Below are 24,370 nucleotides of genomic sequence, written 5' to 3'. Positions count from 1 at the left end.
GCATCTTTCGCATCTCCGTTGTCAAGATCAACCAATGGCCGAAACTGGTGTTTTGTCAAAGAGTCAAGTGCTGAACACATTGAGTGCGACAGACTATTCTGTCAAATACACACGTTCTTATGGACACAGTTATGTAGTTGTGCAGCTGCCTCAATAACTGTGTCCCTAAGAACGTGTGTATTCTAATATTTGACAGAACAGTCTGTCGCACTCAATGTGTTCAGCACTTGTGTGATGATAGAAAATCCAAGCTGTGCCGAAAAAAATTAACGAATGGCCGCCTATTGACCGCTTCCCTTGCCGCTGTAACAGCTTCGCTAACAAACTAGCGTAAATATGTATGCATATGTATGAGCTTGCATACATAGCGACGCAGATTTTTGCGAGTCACGGAAAAATATTTTAGACAAATATTATAAATCGACAACTCCTATGTTGCCACTTTTCTCACTTCTTTCTGTGAAGAATCAACAGAAAGTTGTTCAATTTATGATTTTTAGCTTTTGCCATCGTCGCGAAAAGACGCTTGTTGGCAAAGGCATGCTCGGGGAGATGTTACAGCGTCTGTTTATATGAATGAAGCGAGGTCGCTTGTGGCATATGCGCCTGCGTTTATGAATGAACTCGTTTTTGTTGTAGAATTTACTACATTTGGGCTTCGCCAATTCGGCTGCCATATTGACTTGTGATGCTTCTGCTATTTAGGCAATTGTTGTTTTTGTAGAACAATGCTTCAATTTTTTGGGGTGACATATTCACATGTGTACGCATATGTATGTTTGTATGCTTGTGCATTATTTGTTCGGAAGTGTATACAAATATATGTACATATAAGTGTATATGAATATATGAACATGCAGATCAATGCGCGCACATGTAATATGTATATTGATAAGTGATAAAATCATGATATGCATTTCTGAACGCGCACATGCGTATACATGCAATCATATGAGCAGATAATAAGATTAATATGATAGACGATGTATTTATACACATATTGTTGTGATAAATTCAATTTCTATTACTAAGAAATAATACAAAAATACATATTTATTAGTATAGTATATGTAGTTATTATGTAAAAATCAAATAAAATTATTAAATATTCAAGTCCAAATTGACTGTAAATAGTACTATGCATTCATTTAAAATTATACTCATATCATAATTATGTTTACATGTCAATATTGAATTGCCGATGGCAAAACGCAAAAGCATACATTCATACATATGTATGTATTTGCATATGTATCACACACAAGCGATCCTCTGGTTGAAAGCTAACATGAAGCATGAAAATATCACAATGCTGTTGTTGGGAGTATCAAAAGGAGCATGCATACATACGTATATTAGATTTAGAAAAAATCTAACTACTTGTATATAGTATACAAAAGCATACAGGAACTTCTCCGCCTACCAGAAATCACCTGCATATAAATACGCTTGTATGTATAGTGCCCTGCATTGGTTCTCTTTTATTCATTTTTGTTATTGCTCATAGACTCTAAAAACCACTCAATCGCTGTTAAATATGGTGAAACACGCTCATAATTTGTATGTGGTGAAACTGGACCATCGCGACCGAGTTAGCCAAAAATATTTTTACGTTCTTCGCGCCGTGAACCTTCTCTATGATAGACGTTCTCTGCTTCAACTTTCGGGCAATCTACGTAAAATGCAATTCCGTGTAGAAATAAGTTTTTTAATTTAATTGTTGTAAATCTTTAAAATTTTGAATTTATTTAATATTATTTTATCACACTTCAATTCACTTGACTTCGTTCCAGGGTTGCCAAAACGATTTTCCTCCCTTATGACTAAAAATTTAGTAAATCGAAAGAAAACTGGTCATTCCCCCAGGTACTGAATAAATGAACCCAGTGCTTATAATTGACGTTTTACCGAAAATATCGGTCAATGTGGGAGATATATATTTGAAATTCAGAAATTATTCTTTCTTTATAAAAGTATGTCTGTGTACTATAAATAAGTTGAATAAGGTCGTTACTTGTGTTCATTACTCCCGTAGCTCCGATATACCTAATATAAAGATTTTTGAGCTTCCGGGTGATATTATAACACAAATATCGCACAGTATGTGAGTTCTCTTAATAAAAATGAAAGAGAGTGTTTTTCTTATAACGGTGCACATTTGTTTTTAGAATGAATAGAATTGGGTGAAAATTCCAAAGCCACATATAAGTAACAAGCGTTATGGTTCTGAAATTACTACCGAACTTAGCCATTCCGTACTTGTTAAATATACACTCTTTTGCAATAAAATCAAAATTCCATACGTAAATACTAGTTTGAAAATGACGACGGAAGTAGAAAGTTCTTTCCTCAACTTTTACGCAAATTTAGAATTTATTATTATTATTTTACCATTCCCAGAATACTTTTTGTTTGTTATTTTTGAATCCTATGGACCGTAAGCGATCTCCATGCTCAGCCACGCATAGGCGACACCTAATTAGATAATTATTCATTGCGGCCTGAAGGACTGAAGCAGCGATTGCATCAATTATCGATTTAATGGACTGCTTCAGTTCAGTCAGATTTCTGGGTTTTGTTTTGTACACTTGCTTGACATAACCCCATAAAAAATCTGGCGCAGTCAAGTCAGGTGAACTTGGGGGCCAGCGGAAAGTGGAATTTCTTGATATTAATTTGTTTTAAAATTTTCGTTGGAGCTCCACAGTAACCACTCGCTGGAACCAAACGCTATTGAAAGGGAGACATCTCCTTTCTTCAAAGAAATATGGCTAGACGATACAGCTGGATGACATTGCGCACCACACGCGTTCTGGTGAAGTTCCGTCTCGAGGATTATTTCTGAATTTTATTCATTCCATATGCATCAATTTTGCTTGCTGCCGAATTCACTTCGGACGGAAGCACGGGCTGCAAAGTATTATCCAAGCCCTCTTTTCGGTATCCTAAGAATTTATTAAAAAAAAAAAATAATAAACTGCCAAATAAAGAAAACATGTCGATTACTTACACAAAAAAAAAGTTATTTATGTTTGTTTTTGTAGCACGAATACGGTGCTATCCTGTATATCTTACAGATTGAGCTATATCACAGTACAACAGCTAATCTGGGGGGTGAGAAATTCCAAGTCAGGGTGATGGTACTAGGTCAGTATAGTAAAACCCTCAAAGGGTTTAGCGTTCGTATGTGTCAGTTTTTTTTATGACCTTTTAAATTTTTTCCTTATCTTCATGTTTTTTCGCTAACAACTTGTCCGATTTTGATGAAACAAATTTAGAAAAATTTAGAATTACAATTTCTATTTGCTTTTATTCAAAAAAGTTTAATGTATGGTTTTTTACCACATTTTGTCCGAGTGCCACGCCCCCTTTATATATTTCTTCACATTATAATGACATAAAGCTTCCTCTTCAAGCAATCTATCTATTAAAAAAACCGCATCCAAATCAGATGCTTAGTTTTCAAGATTTAAACATTTAAGGGGACATAAGGACAGAAAAAGTGACTTTGTTTTATAATATGTAGTGATATAGGGGTTCTTATATCATACGCTCAGATAATTTTGTTAAAACATCTTAGATAATACATTATTCGAAGAAACCGACTGAATTACAATCAAGCTCGGTGTCTTATTTACCTTTACGTACATAACTTAATAATGCTCATAGGGTCAATTATATTGACAATTACATTTTGCCTTCCCAAATTTAAAAATATATCACTTATAACGAGTTAAGATATATTAAAAAAAAACTAAAATGCATTTAAAATCGTGCTTTTAAATTGTAGTTTTTATTTTGATATGCTACGTATACGTTTATTAGTATATTCATCAAAACTTAAATTGGACACCTAACCTTTTATAGATGTGAAGATGAAATTTAAATTTATATGGGTAGTAGACGTCGCTGTTTTTGTTTCACCCATTTTTATCTATAAATTTAATAGTTGAGTAACCTTCCATACCAAATTTGGTTGAAATTGGACGGATAGATATAATTTTTTATCTAAAGATTTGCGATGCCACACCCACTGTTAAATTTTTGGTTCTCCTGTAACGCTCTTCCACCCTTTGGGCTGGAAAGTTTAATTCTTGAGGCGCACTTATTTAATGAGTTATAACACTTTTAGCAGTTTTCAATACAACCGTTATATGGGAAGTGGGCGTGGTTATAATCTGACTCTACCCATTTTTACTTCTTCCCAAGTTGGTCAGTTTGTACTTTAAGACAGTGTGAGGCCGGGGCTACGCCCTCTTAAAAAACAATCAGTCAACAAATGTCTTTTGTCAGGCACTATATAAGTTTTCGTTTTTTCAGCAATCCGATTATGTCCATTTCCAATACTCTTTCGAGTACTATGGAACATACGTAACAAGTTTCATCAAGATATCACAATGTTTACTCAAGTAACAGACGGACTGCCAAAAATTACAAACCTAAAGGCATAACACATTCATACTATTGAAGCTAATAGAGCGTTATAAAAATTACTGTAATCAGATTTTACTTGTTATATTTAATATTGTGTAGATTTCTAAATAATTAGTTGATTAATTAATACAGTTTTAACAGCTGTCGTCTTATTGAAAAACCTTAAGAGAATACTAAACTTCTCTTCATTTATGATGAACTAGTTTTTATAAACATATCGATCATTCCATCAAAAAATTGTGTTCAAAAATATTCTTCTTCTTCTTTACTGGCGTAGACACCGCTTACGCGATTATAGCCGAGTCAACAACAGCGCGCCAATCGTTTCTTCTCTTCGCTACGTGGCGCCAATTGGATATTCCAAGCGAGGCCAGGTCCTTCTCCACTTGGTCCTTCCACCGGAGTGGAGGTCTTCCTCTTCCTCTGCTTCCCGCGGCGGGTACTGCGTCGAATACTTTCAGAGCTGGAGTGTTTTCATCCATACGGACAACATGACCTAGCCAGCGTAGCCGCTGTCTTTTAATTCGCTGAACTATGTCGATGTCGTCGTATATCTCGTACAGCTCATCGTTCCATCGGATGCGGTATTCGCCGTGGCCAACGCGCAAAGGACCATAAATCTTCCGCAGAACTTTTCTCTCGAAAACTCGCAACGTCGACTCATCGGTTGTTGTCATCGTCCAAGCCTCTGCACCATATAGCAGGACGGGAATTATGAGCGACTTATAGAGTTTGGTTTTTGTTCGTCGAGAGAGGACTTTACTTTTCAATTGCCTACTCAGTCCGAAGTAGCACCTGTTGGCAAGAGTAATCCTGCGTTGGATTTCTAGGCTGACATTGTTGGTGGTGTTAATGCTGGTTCCTAAATAGACGAAATTATCTACAACTTCAAAGTTATGACTGTCAACAGTGACGTGAGTGCCAAGTCGCGAGTGCGACGACTGTTTGTTTGATGACAGGAGATATTTCGTCTTGCCCTCGTTCACTGCCAGACCCATTTGCGCTGCTTCCTTGTTCAGTCTGGAGAAAGCAGAACTAACGGCGCGGGTGTTGAGACCGATGATATCAATATCATCGGCATACGCCAGCAGCTGTACACTCTTATAAAAGATTGTCAAAAATATTATATATATATATATTATAATTTGTAGCTAAGAAAAATATGAAAATGAATATATACAATATTTCGATTTCGTGTTACTGTTTTCAGTTTTAATGATCATAAAAATAATGTTTAGCATTTACAAGTATAAAAACATTCGTCTTTCCTAATATACGCCAAAACTTTACTCCCTAATTTTGAGTGCCAACGAGACCAAAGGAAACGTTCAAAGGCCAGTTTTGAGTTGGAGTTAGCGCTTCGAAAATTACATCTAGTAAATTCATAATAATCTGAAATATTAAAAAAAAATAAATCTGTTCTCACCACCAATATTAGTTTTCCTACGTACTTTTGAATCAAGAATGTTACAAAAATTCTTGAATGTTCAAAAAATTAAGTCAATAGCATAAAGACGTGAAATAATGAGCAACTAATATTAAAATAAAACTAAAAAATATTTATATATTAATTAATATTATGTATATGTTGTTTCAGGCATGGGAATATCACAGGAACATACAACAGCAGCTACTTTACATGCAGCAAAAATTGTGCAGTTAAATGCTCTCGGACATAAATTCGACAGTTTGTCACCCGCATTGACGCAATCCCATTGTGATCTATTGAAAGAGTCCATTGCAAATGACTCATTTGACAACAAAAGATGTGCAACAGCAATTTTTTCTACCGAACCTATTTTAAGGCAACATCTTGCAAGTGATACTTCTCTTAGCGATAACGTCCCAACGTTTTCAAGCTTAGTTGGAAAGGAACCTCATTCTTCCGATTTCGAAAAAAATCTAAACGAAAACCAACCAACGGAAGATGCTCATAACTTAAAAGAAAAGAAATATCATGATGCGGATAATGATGAACACAAAGCGAGAAACAATTTTAATGAAAAGGAATTAGTATAACAAAACAAAACGAAAAAAACAACTAATATAAAGACGTACAAAAAGTGCATTATAGCCTTAAAGATGTATATCTTTAAATAAAATGCATATTTCATCGCATTCTTTTATTATTGAGTTAAATTATTATATACAAGTATATCTACATTATGTTTAGCTACCTTTTAATGTCAAACATGACAAATAAATTAAGGGTGAAATAGAATTATTTCTTTCCGAGTATGTTTTTGCATAAATGCTTCTTTGCCCTCTAGGTAAGTTGGTAATTTTGCACAATTTTTTTCTACGATCACTAAGTACCGCAAAAATTATAATTTTTATGCTTTTGGGCAGAGGGAAGAGATAAATTTAGTCTTGAGCAGAACTTGGCAATTGTGTTATAATTTTTGTTTGGATATCCTCTTCTAGTCTGGAGTTGTACCTTTGAAGTCAAAGTAAATGTAATTCTAAATAATACTGTATGATGATTTCTTCGTTTAACTGATTAAATTATTTAAATGGTTTATGTGCAATATATAACTTCGGTACCAGATTATGTCAATTTAATCATTAGGCTTTCATCGAGAAAAAACGCGACATATTTTCAAGAATTTTTCTTATGTAAGAAAAAAGAAAAATTTTAATAAAACTTCGAATCGTTTTAAATATATTTGACAAAATTTTTTTAAAAATTTCGTAAAAAATGTCAAAACTCCGCAATTAGAACGTAATTGGGTAATTTGGGTCGAGTTGGATATAGATTCATTTGTACAAAATTACGTGTCTTGTTTTGACCGAGATAAATTCCTAAATTACTCTACCAAGGTTACTAAAATTTAGCACGCTGTGTCCAGACTGATTCAACTTAAGATACATGTTTCAATTATGTTAAAAAAAACAAACGAGTTTATAAATAAAAAAAGTAAGTTCAGGCGTAACCGACCATTTGCAAAGATTGAAGTCGGCTATATGTTAGCACGACACATATTAACAAATGTTAAGACACGCATACTATTACACCAACATTCTTTAGCGCAACATAAAACCTCATTACGTTAAGGCATAGGCATCCAACATACTCGTACATCCAACTAATAAAGTCGCTGACGTTGCGGCACGTGTAACTCCAGACTATGGGAACGGATGGCCAGCAACACAAATCTAGCAAAACGTTGGGAACCACAGAATCAGTACTTTTGGTAACGTAGCAGTAGCAACAGATTTAGGGCTAGCATTAAGAATGATAAAATGTAAAGTTTAGTTTTTAGTTGGAGTTGAAGGAATAAAGGAGTATAGCTCCCGAAAATATATTTTTTTAAATCAACTGTTTGTGTTTGATTAACTGGCGCCCGAGCAGGGACCAGCGTGTCGTAAAGTAAATAACATGAAAACCAAGAAGTAAGGTTTCGCGAATGCGGTAACAAATAATATAACAGCCCGAAAATCAAAAAGTATGGCTCCGCGAGTTTGTGAAAAGTGAAAAAGGTCTGAACAGCATAAGTAAGACCCTACGCGGGATAAGAAGAAGGCGAGCGGATACTTAGCGACAAGGAGGACTGACCGATAATAACGTCTAAGGACCCCAGTACAGCAGGAAAAGGATCATCTGGAAACGTTTAACAACTCAGAGCCCCAGCGCTGGACATGATTAGTTTATTGTAAGTTTATCCTTAATATCTCTTTGTAATTGTGAATGACTGTGAAAAAATAACGTAAAAAAATTATTTAAGCATTGTGAAATCAAAATATACTGTAACAACATAAAAATGTAGTAAAATATTGATTAATGGAATAATTCCAAATTTTAAAATACTAATTATTTAAAAATTTATATTGTGCGAAGTTATTAAAACTAAAGAAAGCGGAAATCTTCCCGCAGTGAGAATGTTGATTGTAAAATTCTATTGAAAAGAAAATTATTATTTTTTTAGAAATCGAAAAGAAAATATTGTTTATAAATTTTATTGAAAACAAAGTTATTGATATTAAAGAAATCGGCTACCTAGACGATAATATTTATTGGGAAAAATTCTAGTGAAGAAGAAAAAAAGTGTTCAAAACGTAAATCGAACGCCTTAATAAATAAAAATATTAGTTATAAATTAATATAAAAAAATGGAGGAAGAATTAGTTAAACAGTTAAACCAGATTAGACTAAATGAAAATCCAAATACCGAACCTTTTACCTCCCAGTCCGTACCTATGAATAACGCATTTATACGAGAGAGCACAACAAGTCGCGAACCACATGACCAACAACCCAGACTCAGAGTATGGGGACTATCGCATGACAGTGAATACCACTAACGTGAGTGAAATTGACAGAATACCGGACATGGTCAAATGCCTAAGAGAATTTTCCGGACGTCCTGGAGAGTTCAATTCTTAGCGCAAATCCGTAGACAGAATTCTAGAAGTTTACAAAAATTTCCAGGACACCCCAAGATACTTCGGAATCCTACATACCATACGCCATAAGATTGTCGGCGATGCCGATGCGGCCCTGGAGTCGAACTCCACTGGACTGGACACAAATTAAAAAAATGTCTGATGCTTCATTACTCAGACAAACGAGACATCGGTACCCTCGAGTACCAACTGACAACACTGGCTCGGCGCCACGATTATATTCCCACTTTTTACCAAAAGGTTTATCAGCATCTCTCCCTGATACTAGATAAAATCGAATGTCTCGATATGAACGAAGAACCTATCAAAACTATCACACATACTTATCGAGAAAAAGCCCTGGAGACATTCATTCGCGGACTTAATGGAGACCTTCCCCGCCTCCTTAGCATACGCGAACCAACATCCTTGCCGCAGGCGTTGCATTTATGTCAAAAATTAGAAAATATGACTTTCAGAATGTACCATGCACATAACGGTCAAAAACCCAGCCATCCACCACCGCGACCTCCTCGACAGAACATGACATTTAACCACAAAAGGCCCTTTTATCTCGAGCTTACATATTTCTCTGGATCTAGGCAGAATCTCGGACTAAGGACAAACTCCTTCAATCGACCATTGAATCACTACCCACAAATCGCACCTCAAAATTGAATTGAAAGTGAAATGTTTTAATATAGACCACAAAATACATTATTTTTAGACATTTTTACAAAAACTGAACATTTCAGAAAGGAAAAAACAACGTTTTCCATTTTTTTACTCTCGTAATATGTTACGATAGAGATAAATTCCTAAATTACTCTACCAAGTTTACTAAAATTTAGCACGCTGTGACCAGACTGATTCAACTTAAGATACATGTTTCAATTATGTTAAAAAAAACAAACGAATTTATAAATAAAAAAAAGTAAGTTCAGGCGTAACCGACCATTTGCAAAGTTTGAAGCCGGCTATATACCTTCAAGTGTTGACAAAACTTTCTACTAAACACTGTAAGGAAGGATTATGTTGGGATATAACTTAATATTTTATACTTTTGGAATTTGGACCGATCAAATTCTGAGAAATATCTTCAGGTCCTAGCAAAATTTTATTTCAAACAAGTAAGGAAGGGTGCAACCGAACACTCTCACAACTTGCAAGAATTAAAGCCAGGGAAATACTTTAAGGTGAGGGTAAGGTTAAAACCAAACATATAAAGTAAGGTCAACTAGACGTTCGAAAATCCTGATATTAGTTACATAGAGGCTACGCTAAGTTTTGGCTCAAATTTATCTATTTTAGGCACACAGATATACTGTTGCGAATAAAATAGGCTCTCTTATTTTCATTGGGATAACTAACATATTCGCCGATATATGCAGTAAAAAGTCAACCGGAAGTTCGAAAATCTTTATATCAAGTACATATATGAGCGCTAAGGGAAGTATTTTTCCGATTCAACCCATTTTTTACATACAGACATACGAGGTTTGATAATTAAGTAATGAGACTGATCTTATTGCCGCGCTTGTGGTAAACCTGTGACCTTGAAATTCCCTTTCTCTTTTTCCTCCCCTCTCCATTGATATAAGCACAATCGCTCTAGCTTGTTTAGTTCGTCTGCTGCGTCAAGTTGAGTAGACGTGTGTTTGTAGTGCTCGTCACGAAAATGGAAAAACAAAATCAAGAGCAACGCGTCGCTATAAAATTTTGCGCCAGATTGGGCGAAACAGCTTCGGAAACGTACGCTAAAATTGTAAGAGTGTATGGAGATAATGCCGTAGATAACGCCAAAGCTCACAATGGTTATCTCCATGCACCCCCCGCCCGAAAAAAGCTCGCATGAGCAAGTCGAACATGAAAACGATGACTATTGCCTTTTTTAATAGCCGTGGAATCGTCCATAAAGAATTTGTTCCACCGGGGAAACTTTGAATCGCTGTGGTAACCCAAAAGGAATTCAAAACGACCAGCCGTCTACTTAACAGAAGACTTATCTATGTAACAAAATATTATTTTGCACTAGTTTGTGATTACTAGCAGAAGTCAAATCTCTTTCTAATATTAGAGCAGCAGTTTTTCCGACAGATATTATCTTTATAAGTTTGAAAAAGATTGTTTTATTGGACGATCCCCGTGACAGATTAAATAGACATTTAATATATTTATAGCAGCTCCATTTTGTAATATTGTTGAATATTTATAACTTAATATAACTTAAAATACATAAAGCTTTCCATAAAAAAATAGTGTTTCATTAACAAATAACATTTCTGTTTGCCCTTTTTTAAACTTTTACAAAAGTTGCTTCAGAGCATAATAATTTTGGTCACGGTTGTTTATAACACTAAGAACGAATCGAGTTAAAAATAGGATAACATATATATGTATAATGACCAGGATATAAAGATGAGTTGAAGTTCTGGCGACTTTATGTATTTAAAAAAAGTTGTAACATTGAAACTAGCAGAGTTGAAATCCGGATGACTGTCTGTCAGTCGGTCCATACAGTTATCATGGACCTTGAGTAAAAAATTAAGATACCTGAATGAAACATAGTGCAGATGTTCCTTGGCAAAAAAATATGAGTTTATATGTATATGGGCGTAATCGGATCGCAGCCACGCCCACAAAATCGGATGGTAACCCCCCACACTCCCAATATAACGGTACTTAAAAACTACAAAAGTGCGATAAATCAGTAACCAAATATGACATAAAAATATAATTTTATCCCCAATATGACATGCGAATCGTTTAAAACTTTTCTCTTTCCAGTATACAAATCAATAATGATTTAATAAATTATATAAAATAAAAATTTGCCCGAATATGTGAGGCCCCTTATGACTAAAAATTTAGTAAATCGAAAGAAAACTGGTCATTCCCCCAGGTACTGAATAAGTGAACCCAGTGCTTATAATTGACGTTTTACCGAAAATATCGGTCAATGTGGGAGATATATATTTGAAATTCAGAAATTATTCTTTCTTTATAAAAGTATGTCTGTGTGCTATAAATAAGTTGAATAAGGTCGTTACTTGTGTTCATTACTCCCGTAGCTCCGATATACCTAATATAAAGATTTTTGAGCTTCCGGGTGATATTATAACACAAATATCGCACAGTATGTGAGTTCTCTTAATAAAATTGAAAGAGAGTGTTTTTCTTATAACGGTGCACATTTGTTTTTAGAATGAATAGAATAAGGTGAAAATTCCAAAGCCACATATAAGTAACAAGCGTTATGTTTCTGAAATTACTACCGAACTTAGCCATTCCGTACTTGTTAAATATACACTCTTTTGCAATAAAATCAAAATTCCATACGTAAATACTAGTTTGAAAATGACGACGGAAGTAGAAAGTTCTTTCCTCAACTTTTACGCAAATTTAGAATTTATTATTATTATTTTACCATTCCCAGAATACTTTTTGTTTGTTATTTTTGAATCCTATGGACCGTAAGTGATCTCTATGCTCAGCCACGCATAGGCGACACCTAGAATGAAAGTTGAGGAATGCACTGCGACCTTTGGTCTATTGTGCCCTCTCCTGGCTCACATTGACTCACTCAGCCCCAGCGCATGAATAAACTCCAACAGCCTGCAGGGTGCTAGTGAGGCAATGTGATCCCTATCCGGACACATCAATCCAAGGGCCTTTGTTCTGCGTCTCCAGAACACCTAATTAGAAAATTATTCATGGTGGCCTGAAGGACTGAAGCAGCGATTGCATCAATTATCGATTTAATGGACTGCTTCAGTTCAGTCAGATTTCTGGGTTTTGTTTTGTACACTTGCTTGACATGAAAAATCTGGCGCAGTCAGGTCAGGTGAACTTGGGGGCCAGCGGAAAGTGGAATTTCTTGATATTAATTTGTTTTAAAATTTTCGTTGGAGCTCCACAGTAACCACTCGCTGGAACCAAACGCTGTTGAAAGGGAGACATATCCTTTCTTCAAAGAAATATGGCTAGACGATACACCTGGATGACATTGCGCACCACACGCGTTCTGGTGAAGTTCCGTCTCGTGGATTATTTCTGAATTTTATTCACTCCATATGCATCAATTTTGCTTGCTGCCGAATTCACTTCGGACGGAAGCACGGGCTGCAAAGTATTATCCAAGCCCTCTTTTCGGTATCCTAAGAATTTATTAAAAAAAAAAAATAATAAACTGCCAAATAAAGAAAACATGTCGATTACTTACACAAAAAAAAAGTTATTTATGTTTGTTTTTGTAGCACGAATACGGTGCTATCCTGTATATCTTACAGATTGAACTATATCACAGTACAACAGCTAATCTGGGGGGTGAGAAATTCCAAGTCAGGGTGATGGTACTAGGTCAGTATAGTAAAACCCGCAAAGGGTTTAGCGTTCGTATGTGTCAGTTTTTTTTCATGACCTTTTAAATTTTTTCCTTATCTTGATGTTTTTTCGCGAACCACTTGTCCGATTTTGATGAAACAAATTTAGAAAAATTAAGAATTACAATTTCTATTTGTTTTTATTCAAAAAAGTGTCATTTATCGCCTTTTTTTTATAAATTTTTGTTAGGCAATATTTACTAAAATAAATAAAAATTGTTTGTTTGATTTATTGTGATAGACTAAAATGAAGTGAGTAAGAAAAAGGAATACAAACTAGTATGCAAAGAGATGAGGATAACGGAAAATAGTGATGGAAAGTGTTGCCACGTATATATATTTCCAACACTCCTTCTCAACACTTTACAAAAATTATTTACTTACATATATCTATTAATATATACCCATCTCTTTTGAGAAATGTAAATGCTTTAACTTTTGTAAATTTTTAGTTAACATGTCTGATATCATATTGTTTGTTGAAATATAATTTAAATCTATTTCATTGTTAATGTACATCTGCCGAATATGATGAAATTTGATGTGCTTGCTCCGTGCATGATAAATTGGATTTCTCACCAGACTTTGGGAACTCAGATTGTAGTTATTTATTACCATAGGTCCGCTCTTGCCAAAACCCATTTCTTTTAGAAGTTTGGTTATGTACGCTGCTTCTTTTGCTGCCGCAGATAATGCTATATACTCGGCTTCTGTACTACTTGGAGCTACGACGCTCTGTTTTTTAGATTCCCAAGAGAATACACCACCAGCTGCTACGAAAGCATACCCCGTATAGGACTTACGGTCAGTTGGATCACTACCCCAATCAGCATCTGCAAAGCCCTCAATATCTTTGCCAGTTTTTACGTAGTGTAATTTAAAATCCGCTGTCTTCTTCAAATACCGTAGTAAATGCTTTACTCCAGCTTCATGCTCTATATGTGGATCTGTATTGCGCTGAGATAATTTGCTAACTGAATGGATGATGGCAGGACGAGTTGATATTGCTAAATACATTAGCGCGCCTACTATTGATTGATACTGCATAGTTAAATTGTAACCACCATATCTTTATGTTTACCTTGGTAATCACTATGTGCATATGAAGATACATATGTACATTAGGCATATAACAAATTTTGACGAAAAATTTGGCATACCACCACGTGGTGGCAAATATTGTACAAGTAATGAATATCACTTTTTTAGGTGATTTCGGTTCAAAAACGTTCCGCGCAAAAATGGATTTCTAAAATAAGTCAACATTTTTTTTTTGTGTTATTATTACATTGAATCAGAATTTTCTGAAGAAAAATTAGTTTGGGGTGGGTGGGGCACTTCCCTTATGTCCATTAAAAGGCGTTTGGAATAATAGGAAGATTATTAGTTAAATAAATATCTATTATTATGAAGAAAAACGTGTACAGTGTGCAAAACTTTTTTTGTTTTTTTCAGCAGTTCTGATAAAAAATTAATTTCGTTTTGCGCGGAAACTTTTTTGCAATTTCGCAAAAAAAAAAATAATGGGGTTCATACTTTTTTATTCTCTATTCGACTATGGTATGCCGTTTTTCGTATTTGCAAAAATTGTAAAAAGTTATATGCCTAATGTACATATGCATAACCTGAATTGATTATTCCGCACATATGAAATAAAAAATACGCGTTTACTTGTGTAACACACTTGTGTAATTATACAACATAATTTATTTGGAAAATCTGTAATTTTACATAAATATTATTTTTCTTTACATTAAATGTTTCTTTATTTCGGATGTCCTTGAAGGTGATCGAATTAAAACGGAATTGTATGTGGTGCTGACTGCAACGCGCTTGATTGGTGTCGCAAAAACGAAGTATATAAAATGAATCTTGATACATATGTTGATGGACGCACTGAATGTCGAATTGTGTTGAACGGTGTCGACGCGGCGCAGTGTATATGTTAACGTGCGAATTGTGAAGAACCAATTGAGTCTCCTATCCCGTTGTCCATCCTTTTTGTTTAATGGGTAGGGGCAAAGGTGTGGTGAACTGTGTAGTAGTGTCATCAGCTGTGGTGAATTGCGTTGTGGTATTAGAATGCGCCAGTTTTACCTGGTAGAGGGGGTGGATGCTTAACTCATTTAAACATCCTGGGCCCCCTAGGCGAATATTTTGCCTAGTTTTATATATATAATCCGAGACATGTAATTCGGCTTACTGTGGGAGAGGTTACATGGCGATCGTCGGATATTTAGTGCTGGAGAATTGCTCCTTATTTGCACCTTTGTGTATAAAACAGTCTTTCGTTTCATATGAATTTTAATATGCGTCTAGTTGCATGAGATAAACACCTTTAATTTGCTTGTTTGTTTAATTTTACTGACGACTTATTATATATGCGATTTTTTCTTTTATTATTTTATTGTGCGGTTTATTTATTATATGCCTTTTCTATAGTTTTGGCGATTGTTGTAATAATTTTTTTTTCTTGATTGGCTTATTAAGGACCGCAACTCCATGCCTGGCTCAGGTTTGGCCTGAATGGGTGCGCCTTTGAAAACATACCTTGGGGTTAGAACTATTATATGTGATGGATCTTGCGGGAAAATGGCCGTGAATTGCGAACGGCTTCAATTCGTACAGTACAGAATTCTTCATAATTGTTTAATGCTTTGTATAGCTGATTTCCCCAACTCACCCATATGAGCAGCGCTTGCATAGATGCGATAAGAGCGACCTTTGCTTTTTGTAAGTCTAGGTGCGTCACTTTATCGCATTGGGAGTATAGTGATCCCTTAACTTCCTTTTGCGATTTTATTTATTTTTGAAAATTAATGAAAATCTCGATTTTCCGACCTTTTGATACAACTGTGTATTTTATGTTTTAGTACGTATACACTAATTTGGCGTTTAGTAGCCAGCCACCGCTCTAGGATTTGTGCAGTCATTATTTGATCGAGTAGTTGTGGCTTTAGAGAAGTGCTCACAATACCGATCTTTTATAGTTTTGTTTGTTATCGGAAGTTTTCTTAACGTTTGCAGTTCAATTAATTGTGAATTAAGGTATTAGTTTTTATTATACTTAACTTGAGTTGGTATGGTGGTAACTGGTTCTGCAACTAGTCCACTTTGTGTTTCACTGTGCAGCGTTTGAGATCTTTGTGCCTCTGAGCAGCATGGTGTCTGTTGGCAAATTTTAGTATTTTCAGTTTCCGGATTTGCTATTGCAATTAAACTCTTGGTTTGGTTTATGAATGCGCTTCTTTGGGGTGAGATGGGATATCTGCTGTAATGAAACATTGAATTGTGTCTTTTGTGACAATATGAGCAGTTAAATTTGCTTTTGCAACTTTTAAGATTGTGTGTATGGGACAAGCAATTTGTACAGAGTCTTTTTGATCTGACAAAGTTGTTCCTTTCGTTAATGTTTAATTTTTTAAACTTCTCGCAAGTTTTAAGTTTATGCCCTCTTTTACATTAGTTCGCATGACGTTTGCTTTTTCTGTTCGGATATGAACGATTGCATTATGTGAAAGCGTTTGTTTGAATGGTTTCTGCTTCTAGCTTGAGGTCTATTTAAGCTTCTATTTTGGTCGTGTTTCATGTTCTTAGTTTTGATTATATTTTCTTCTAACCTTTCCGCAATTTCATATTGGGTGGTGAGAAAATCTTTCATTTGTTGCCACGTTGGGCACTTTTTTCGTGATGAGAGCGATTGCTCCCATAGAAGTAACGACTTTTCTGGTAATGCGGCGGTGCAAATGTTTACCAGAATTGGGTCCCAGCTGTCTGTGGGAATATTAAGTGTCGATAGAACCGACAAACATTTTGAAACAGTGGATTCTAGGTTGATGAATTCCACACTTGTTCCTTTCTTAATTTTTGGCAAGTTCGTTAGTGTCGTTACTTGTTTATCGACCAGTATTCTATTGTTTTCGTATCTAGCTTTTAGAGCTCCCAAAGCCAAATTGAAATTGTCGTCATTTAATGCGAACTGTTTAACTATTTCGCCTGCTTGACCTTTTGTTTTGTATCGGAGGTGATACAGTTTTTGTGCCTTTGATAGTTGTGGATGGTTGATGTAAACGGCTGTGAACATGTCCCGGAAGGACGGCCATTCTTCATAACCTCCGTAAAACGTTTCTGTATCAAATGCAGGCACCTCGAGTTGGATGCCTGAACTTGCCTCTTGATTGTCTATTTTTGGCAGCTCTACTCTACTGTGGGGAGTAGGTGCAATTGCTTAAATGAGCTTTAATTGATCGGAGATCATAGCTTTTGTTTCTTCGAACTGGTCTAAGCAGTTTTCGTATATGGCGTAAGCAGATAATTTAAAATTTTGTGGCAGATCTGAATCGTCAGAATCTACAATGGCGTCATGTGCCGATTGGAGACGAGTCCAGAAATTTTCAAGATTTTGGCTTTTTATTTCTAATAACGATTCAGAGCTTTCTTGAATCGGTGAAGAGGCAAATCTAGTGCAGTATCTTGTTAAACTGTCACTTTCTGAAATAAATTTAGCAACCTGTTTTGGGCGTGTAGCTCCTGCAGGTGTATTTTGATTATTTTTGTTGTTAACCATTTTTGCAAAATAATATTATCTATTTATATTTTAGTTCGAAAATATATTTGAATTCTGAATTTGTATTAAAAACCGCGCTTTTTATTAATTAAAATATTTGATGTCCGAAATTTTGTATTTAGGTACACCCTAATACTCGGACTTGTATATACATATGTATGTATGTACTTATGCTTTGTGCGATTGAGAGCTCGTTGAAGAGATCAATGCGCTTTTTACATTGGTATGCAGGAATTGCAAAAGTATATGAGCAATAAATATGCTGTAATGTTTTGTGTAATTCTGCTTGCTTTTGTTTAGCAGTAATATTTACCCGACGAAAAGATCGCGAAAATAAATTTGGTAAAACAGATGTTTTCCGTATGCACTATTATATATATGTACGTATGTAAATAATCATATTTTGTAATACGTCTGATATTATAAGTATGTAATAAAAATGTTGAATTGTTGTTTTGTCAATATGTTTTTGTGATATGTACATACATATATTAATAATATCTGAGAAGAAATATATTGCACTAGGTATATATGCGAATAGGTATGTCTGTTTTGTTGTTTTAATTTTTTTTTTATGTGCTGCTTTTTATATTATGAGTTTTTCCTTCGCTTACAAATTTTAGGCAATCCTGCTTATTACTTCATCAAGTAACTATAAGGGGTATTGCCGGATAAAAAAAATATTCAAGTAAATTTTTGAATATTTATTTTGTTGGAAGGTTTATTGTGTATGGAATACACAAACGTAAGCATATGTATATAAGCATTAAATTCAAAACTTATTATTCTTATTATGTGTATACACATATGTACGAGTATGTATAGATGTATTTATATTGCACCAAGCGGTATTGCGGCTTTTACCGTGTTTGAATATTTTTTTTTTTTGCCTTATCAAGCCGTTAGAGGGTATTTTTTATTACAAGTTTTATCTCAAATAAAACTGTAATATTATTCATACATATTTGCGTACATATGTATATTAAATTAAGGTGAACATAATACGCTCACTTGGTGCCGGTTTGGTACGTTTTGTTGGGTATATGCAAGTTAATAGTTGCCACCAAATAATAAAGACACGCTCATTTGATTGTCAAGTTGAACGACTTCCGCTCTGTTGTTGTAATTTTTGAAATTTAACTTTATTGAGCAACATTCTCGTCAGTATACTCGTATTTTGCTAGCTACGACAACTTTGTTGTTGTATATTTCGTTAGCTATGCTACCTGTGATAACTGCTATGCTGGCTGTGATAACTCCCCCCTTCTTAAGCATCAGCGTCTCGCTGGTTAAGAATTATTGGCTACTGAAAGCTGTGGGTAATCTATTATTGGTGGGATAAGAAATGAATTTCTGTTTTTTGGTTTGAGTATGATATATAAAACTAATGATAGTGTTACTGCAACAAGAATTGCTAAGAAGCTTGAGCTAATTGAAATAATGTTTTTTGATGTTATCCGTTCTAGTTCATTTACATTATTTAAATGTAGTTTATGTAAGTAGTTTAAGTCCAATTTAATTTCATTTTCCGTTAGGTTATTTTGAAGTATTGCGGGTAAGATTTGGTACGAACTTGTTTGCCAGTTTGTATAACTAACGTTATTCAAGGTTATAGTTTCGTTAAAGAAGTTTATGAGAAAAGTACCATTTAGTTTAAAAGATGTATTATTATAGGTAATATTTCCAATAAAATTTGAAAGAAATATTGTTCCTTCACTAATTAATTCAATTATAGATTGGTTTACATATTGGTAATCGCAAAGCGCTTTTTCTCCGCTAAGGATCTGTGAAATGCAATGGGCTTTGTTTAGTTTTTTAAGTTGGTTTCTCTTGCATATAGTAGTATCATCTATTTCAATGCAATTTCCAAGTATGCCATATTTGTCGTTTTGGGATATGAAAAGATTGGTGAATTCTAAGTATACTCGTTTAAGGTGTTTTACAGTCGAACGTATGATAATATTATTGTAAAGGGTATCTTCGGTTTTTGGTAGTGAAATTACATATAAAAGAAGTGAGTCTTTAATAATCATAGAAGGTTCTGCATATTTGAGTGCTTGCAGTTCATTTTTAAAAGGTAGTGTCTCAGTTTGAGAGAGAATATTTGCGATATCTTCTTTATTTAGAATTTGAGAATGAACGATTCCTTGTTTTGTTAATTGGGTTGCCATTATAATTTTTGCATTTTCGTCTTTTACGATACCTAACCTATTCTATAATGTTTGTGCGAATAATTCCTTGTTATTCTTACTTATTTCATCCACAATCATGTTATAACTCTCTAATATTTTATTATTTGTCCTGATAAGGTATTGGTTTGTGGTGTACTGTATGTTACTGTTTTCAGTCAGTTTATGTGTTGTGGAAAGTATTTGGTCCCAGTCAGTGGCATCGGGATTTCCTGCTAACCATTTCCAAGCAGATCCTATCCAATTGATTGATCTCTTTTGAATAGTTGCATTTTTTGTTTGCAGTTAGCTTAATAAGCTATTTATCTCGGAAAGTTGATGGTATATAGTAAGTCTGACGTCGTTGATAATTTTTTCGAAGTCGTCCAAGTCGATAGTGTGGATAATTTTATACTTTTGTAATCTAGTTTTTCCTTGTTTGATCGTCACGAGCGGGCTGTCATATTCGTAGGTGTCCACTGTTGCAGTTGTCCAGTAAGGTAAGAGTCTAAAGAGTAAATGTCAGTTAGTTTTTTAAATGTGATTTATAAATCTTTCTGTTATCTTTAGTAGTTATTGTGACGATATTGTCTTTAGTGACAGTTTCTTTTTTAAAAATGGGTTTCGTTTTCCCTTTAATTTGTTTGTTCTTTTTAAATATAGTATCACCAGGTTCGTAACTTCTTATTTTTGACCTATTTTTGTTGTGATAATTTAGTGTATTTTTTTGGTTTCTGGCTATTTCATTTCGAAGGTCAGAATTAACTATTTCCTTAAAGTTTGCTAAATCTTGGTAGTTGATTCTCTGTGTTCTTCCAAAGCAAATATCAGCTGGTTTCTTTTTCGTAACTGAATGTATCGTGTTATTATATCTGTCAACGGCAATGTTGACAATTTCTTTAATAGAGTAATCAGGATATTCCACTTGGAGACATCTGATTATTTCAATAATAGTGGAATACACACGTTCTATCACACCATTGACTTCAAATCTTCTAAATAATTCAGAGTTATTGGGCTTATAAAGCTGCCTTCATTGTCCATGACCAAAGTCTTTGGTACAGTGAAATAGTGTAGAAGCTTTATCAATTTATCCCTGATGTGTAGTACTGATTTATTTTTTATCCTGAAAAATTTTACAAATTTAGTGAATTTGTCAACGCACGAGATATATTTTTCGCCGGACATTTCTATAATGTCGATATGCAGTATTTCTGTTGGATACAAAGGTATGGGTGTTGCCTGTAACTTGGGTTTTTGTGGATGCCGGTCGTACTTATTACATCCGAAAATTTCACATGATTTAGTATATTTTTTAATAAGTTTAGTCATTTGTGGAAAATAGTATTTTTCCAATATCTGGTCATTATTTTCATTACCATTGCGATGGGCTCTCTTGTGTTCTTGTTCTATTATTTTAAATTTGACATCTTCGTCTGCGATATCGGTAACTACTTTCTGTGTTATCCTGATACGAAATTGTGAGAAATTTTCTTGATATATTTGTTGAAGTAATGAAATGTATTTCTCTTGAATTTTAATTCCATTGATTATGTTTGGGTTTAGAACGCTTTTCAAGATTTTACTTAGCTTTTCTTTATCGTAAACTTCACATTTAATGAGATGTTTATGGAAGCTTGGATGAGGTTCTTCCTGTGTAATTTCCTCCTTTCCTTCTGTAAATATAACTTGATTTTTAAATACGTTAATTGGAGCTTCACAGTGAGGAATGAGCTTTGAGCTATCCTCTTCTGCGCTATGTTGTGTATTTTCATCTGTGGATGTTAGCGTATTAACCTCTATTGGCAGCCGTGATAACGCATCGGCGACTACGTTTGTTTTTCCTGGTTTGTAAATTAGTTTATAATTATATTCTTCTATCCTTGCTTTCCACCTTTTTAGCTTGGCATTGTTATTACTGTTGCTTAGTGCAAACGTCAGTGGCTAGTGATCAGTAAGAATTTTTATTTCTTTAGCTCCATACAGGTAAGTTCTTAATTTGTCGAGGGACCATACTATGGCGAGCATTTCTTTCTCTATTGTCGAGTAATTCTCTTCGGTTTTATTGAGTGATCTAGAGATGTAAGTTATGGGTCTGTCTTGACCGATTATCCCTTGTGAAAGGACTGCTCCGATTGCAGTATTGGAAGCATCTGTCGTCAGAATAAAGGGTTTGTTGAAGTCTGGGAATACCAGAATTTCAGAAGATGTAAGCAAATATTTTATGTCATTGAATGATTTCAAGCCTTCCTCTGTTAGTGAAATTTGTATCCGTTTGGATTGACTTGCTTTTATTTGAGCATTTTCACCTCTAGTTAAATTGGTAAGTGGCTTAACAATTTTTGCAAAATCTTTTATAAATCTCCTATAATACGATGCTAAACCCAGGAAACCTTTTAATTCCTTAAGGTTAGCAGGTGCGGGAATTTTTTTAATAGCGGATATTTTGTCAGGATCTGGCAAAATACCTTCGACGGTAACGATATGACCTAGAAAATTTACTTCTGTTCTAAAAAATTTGGATTTTTCCAGATTGACTTTTAAATATGATTTGTACAAAAGCATGAACACATCTTCAATATTTCGTAAGTGTTCCTCTTTAGTTTTTCCCATTATTATAATGTCATCGATATAAATGTAGCAGGCTTTTCCTATAAGCGTTTTGAGAACATCATTGATCATTCTCTGAAAAATGGAAGGGGCATTTTTAAGACCGAATGGCAACCTAGTAAATTCATATTTACCATTGGCTGTAGAAAAAGCTGTCTTTTCTATGTCCTTTTCCTTCATCCTGATTTGGTGGAATCCGGATGTAAGGTCGAGTGTAGTAAAATACTTACATTCGCCTAAGCTAGCGAGAGTGTTGTTTATATCAGGTATTGGATAGGAATCAGGTATAGTTATTGCATTTAGTCGTTTAAAATCAACAACTACTCTATACATTTTTTCTCCTGATGGACCTGGTTTTTTTGGAACAATCCACAATGGGGAGTTATATGGACTCTTTGAAGCCCTTATTACACCATTGTTAAGAAGTTCTTTTATTTGTTTTTCTACTTCGCCCCGTAGGTTGGTTGGGTAAGGATATGATTTTGTATATATCGGTGCTTCACTTGTTGTTTTAATTTCTGCTAATGCAGTTGTGTCGATTGTCCCACTGTCGGAGACTGGTCCGAAAAGTTCCGAATATTTATTTATCATTTCCTTAACTTCATGTTCATAGGGGTTTTCTTGAATATTATTTATTTCTTTAGAGATATTTTGTTTTAGTGGCAGTACCACATCCTTGAGGGTTATTGTGTCATTTTTCCTATTTATGATTGCTCCCAATTCTTTGAGGGTATCATCGCCAATGATGCCATCAAAGGATTTTAAATTGGGTAATGTAAAGAAATCAAAATTATTTGTAATACCTATACTTTTAAAAAATGGTCCACGTAGTTTATGGGTTATATTTACTTGACCTGTGGCTGAGTGAACCTTAAAAGGACACTCAAGTTTCATTGAATTTTTTGAAAGTTTTTCGGAGACAAAGATTTTATTAGCTCCCGTATCTACAAGGAACTTCGCGATATCCCCGTTCTTTAAAGTTAGTTCTAAATAGGGTAGGGTAGACAGGCGTCTGTCATAAAATTTATTTCCTCGTCCTCTGTTTGGACATTAAATAGTTTTAGTATTGAAGGATCCACCTCCATAGGGATTGGTGGTTTAGGATTGGTTGGTCTGGGTGGTGGCGGTGCTTGATTTTGCATGTTTTTATTATAGATTATATTTTTTTCGGCAGGGTTTAATACCCTTGGTACAAATATTGGTTTTGGATTCATTTGATGGTTTTGTATTTGATTAGAGCTACTTCCATTTTTTTATATATTGAATAGTTTCTTAAGTTAATGTTTTGAATTTCAAGGCAGGAAGCGTATGCTTCGGGTAGGTTGCTGGGGCGTTGAATGACTAGCATTCTAGACAATTCGCCGTTTAGGCCTCTGATAAATATATCAAGGGCTCGATTCCTATAGGTTTCCAGTAGAACATTATTTGTTTCTCTTGAATAATCATGACTCTTTATTTTGTTTATTATCAGGGATAGTTGGTGATTGACTCTTGCGTAGAATTGCTCTACACTGAAGTGTTTTTGGGATAAGGTTCCTAGTTCGTGTTCTAGAGTCCTAAGGTCGCGTTTGTCTGCATAGTGTAGTGACAAACAATTTTTGATTGTTCCCCAATCATCATTGAATGTGTTGTAAGAGATTAAGGCCGTATCTGCAGGGCCTTTAATTTTCTGCCTAATATGTCGTAGGATGGCTCTATACAGCGGCTTTGTTCTGACTAGTTCGTAGTCCTGCAAAACAGATTCTACATTGTGGATCCAGGAGATAAATTGGGTCGGGTCTCCTTCGAATGTCGGTAGGTTCTTTACACTATCAGGCAATCTGCTA

The 24,370-nt window shown here is 34.7% G+C and overlaps 1 protein-coding gene across 10 annotated transcripts in view; it reads left to right on the top strand.

Annotated features, from left to right (window-relative positions):
• Positions 1-24,370, top strand: part of LOC105222374 (protein abrupt) — a 385,492-nt gene that overhangs the window by 326,564 nt on the left and 34,558 nt on the right. For 8 of the 10 annotated variants that reach the window (XM_049462422.1, XM_049462417.1, XM_049462418.1 and 5 more), the window contains one exon: positions 6,032-6,672. The exons of the other annotated variants lie outside the window; for them this stretch is intronic. In XM_049462422.1, coding sequence (XP_049318379.1) covers positions 6,032-6,453 — 422 coding nt within the window. In that variant the 3' untranslated portion in view covers positions 6,454-6,672. Of the gene's footprint in view, positions 1-6,031; positions 6,673-24,370 lie in introns of those variants that run through there. 10 annotated transcript variants of the gene reach the window in all.

The sequence above is a fragment of the Bactrocera dorsalis genome, chromosome 1 (genome assembly GCF_023373825.1).
Source record: "Bactrocera dorsalis isolate Fly_Bdor chromosome 1, ASM2337382v1, whole genome shotgun sequence".
Lineage (NCBI taxonomy): Eukaryota > Metazoa > Arthropoda > Insecta > Diptera > Tephritidae > Bactrocera > Bactrocera dorsalis.
Note: the sequence above shows the minus strand (reverse complement) of the source record. Positions and strands in the feature narration are given on the sequence as shown.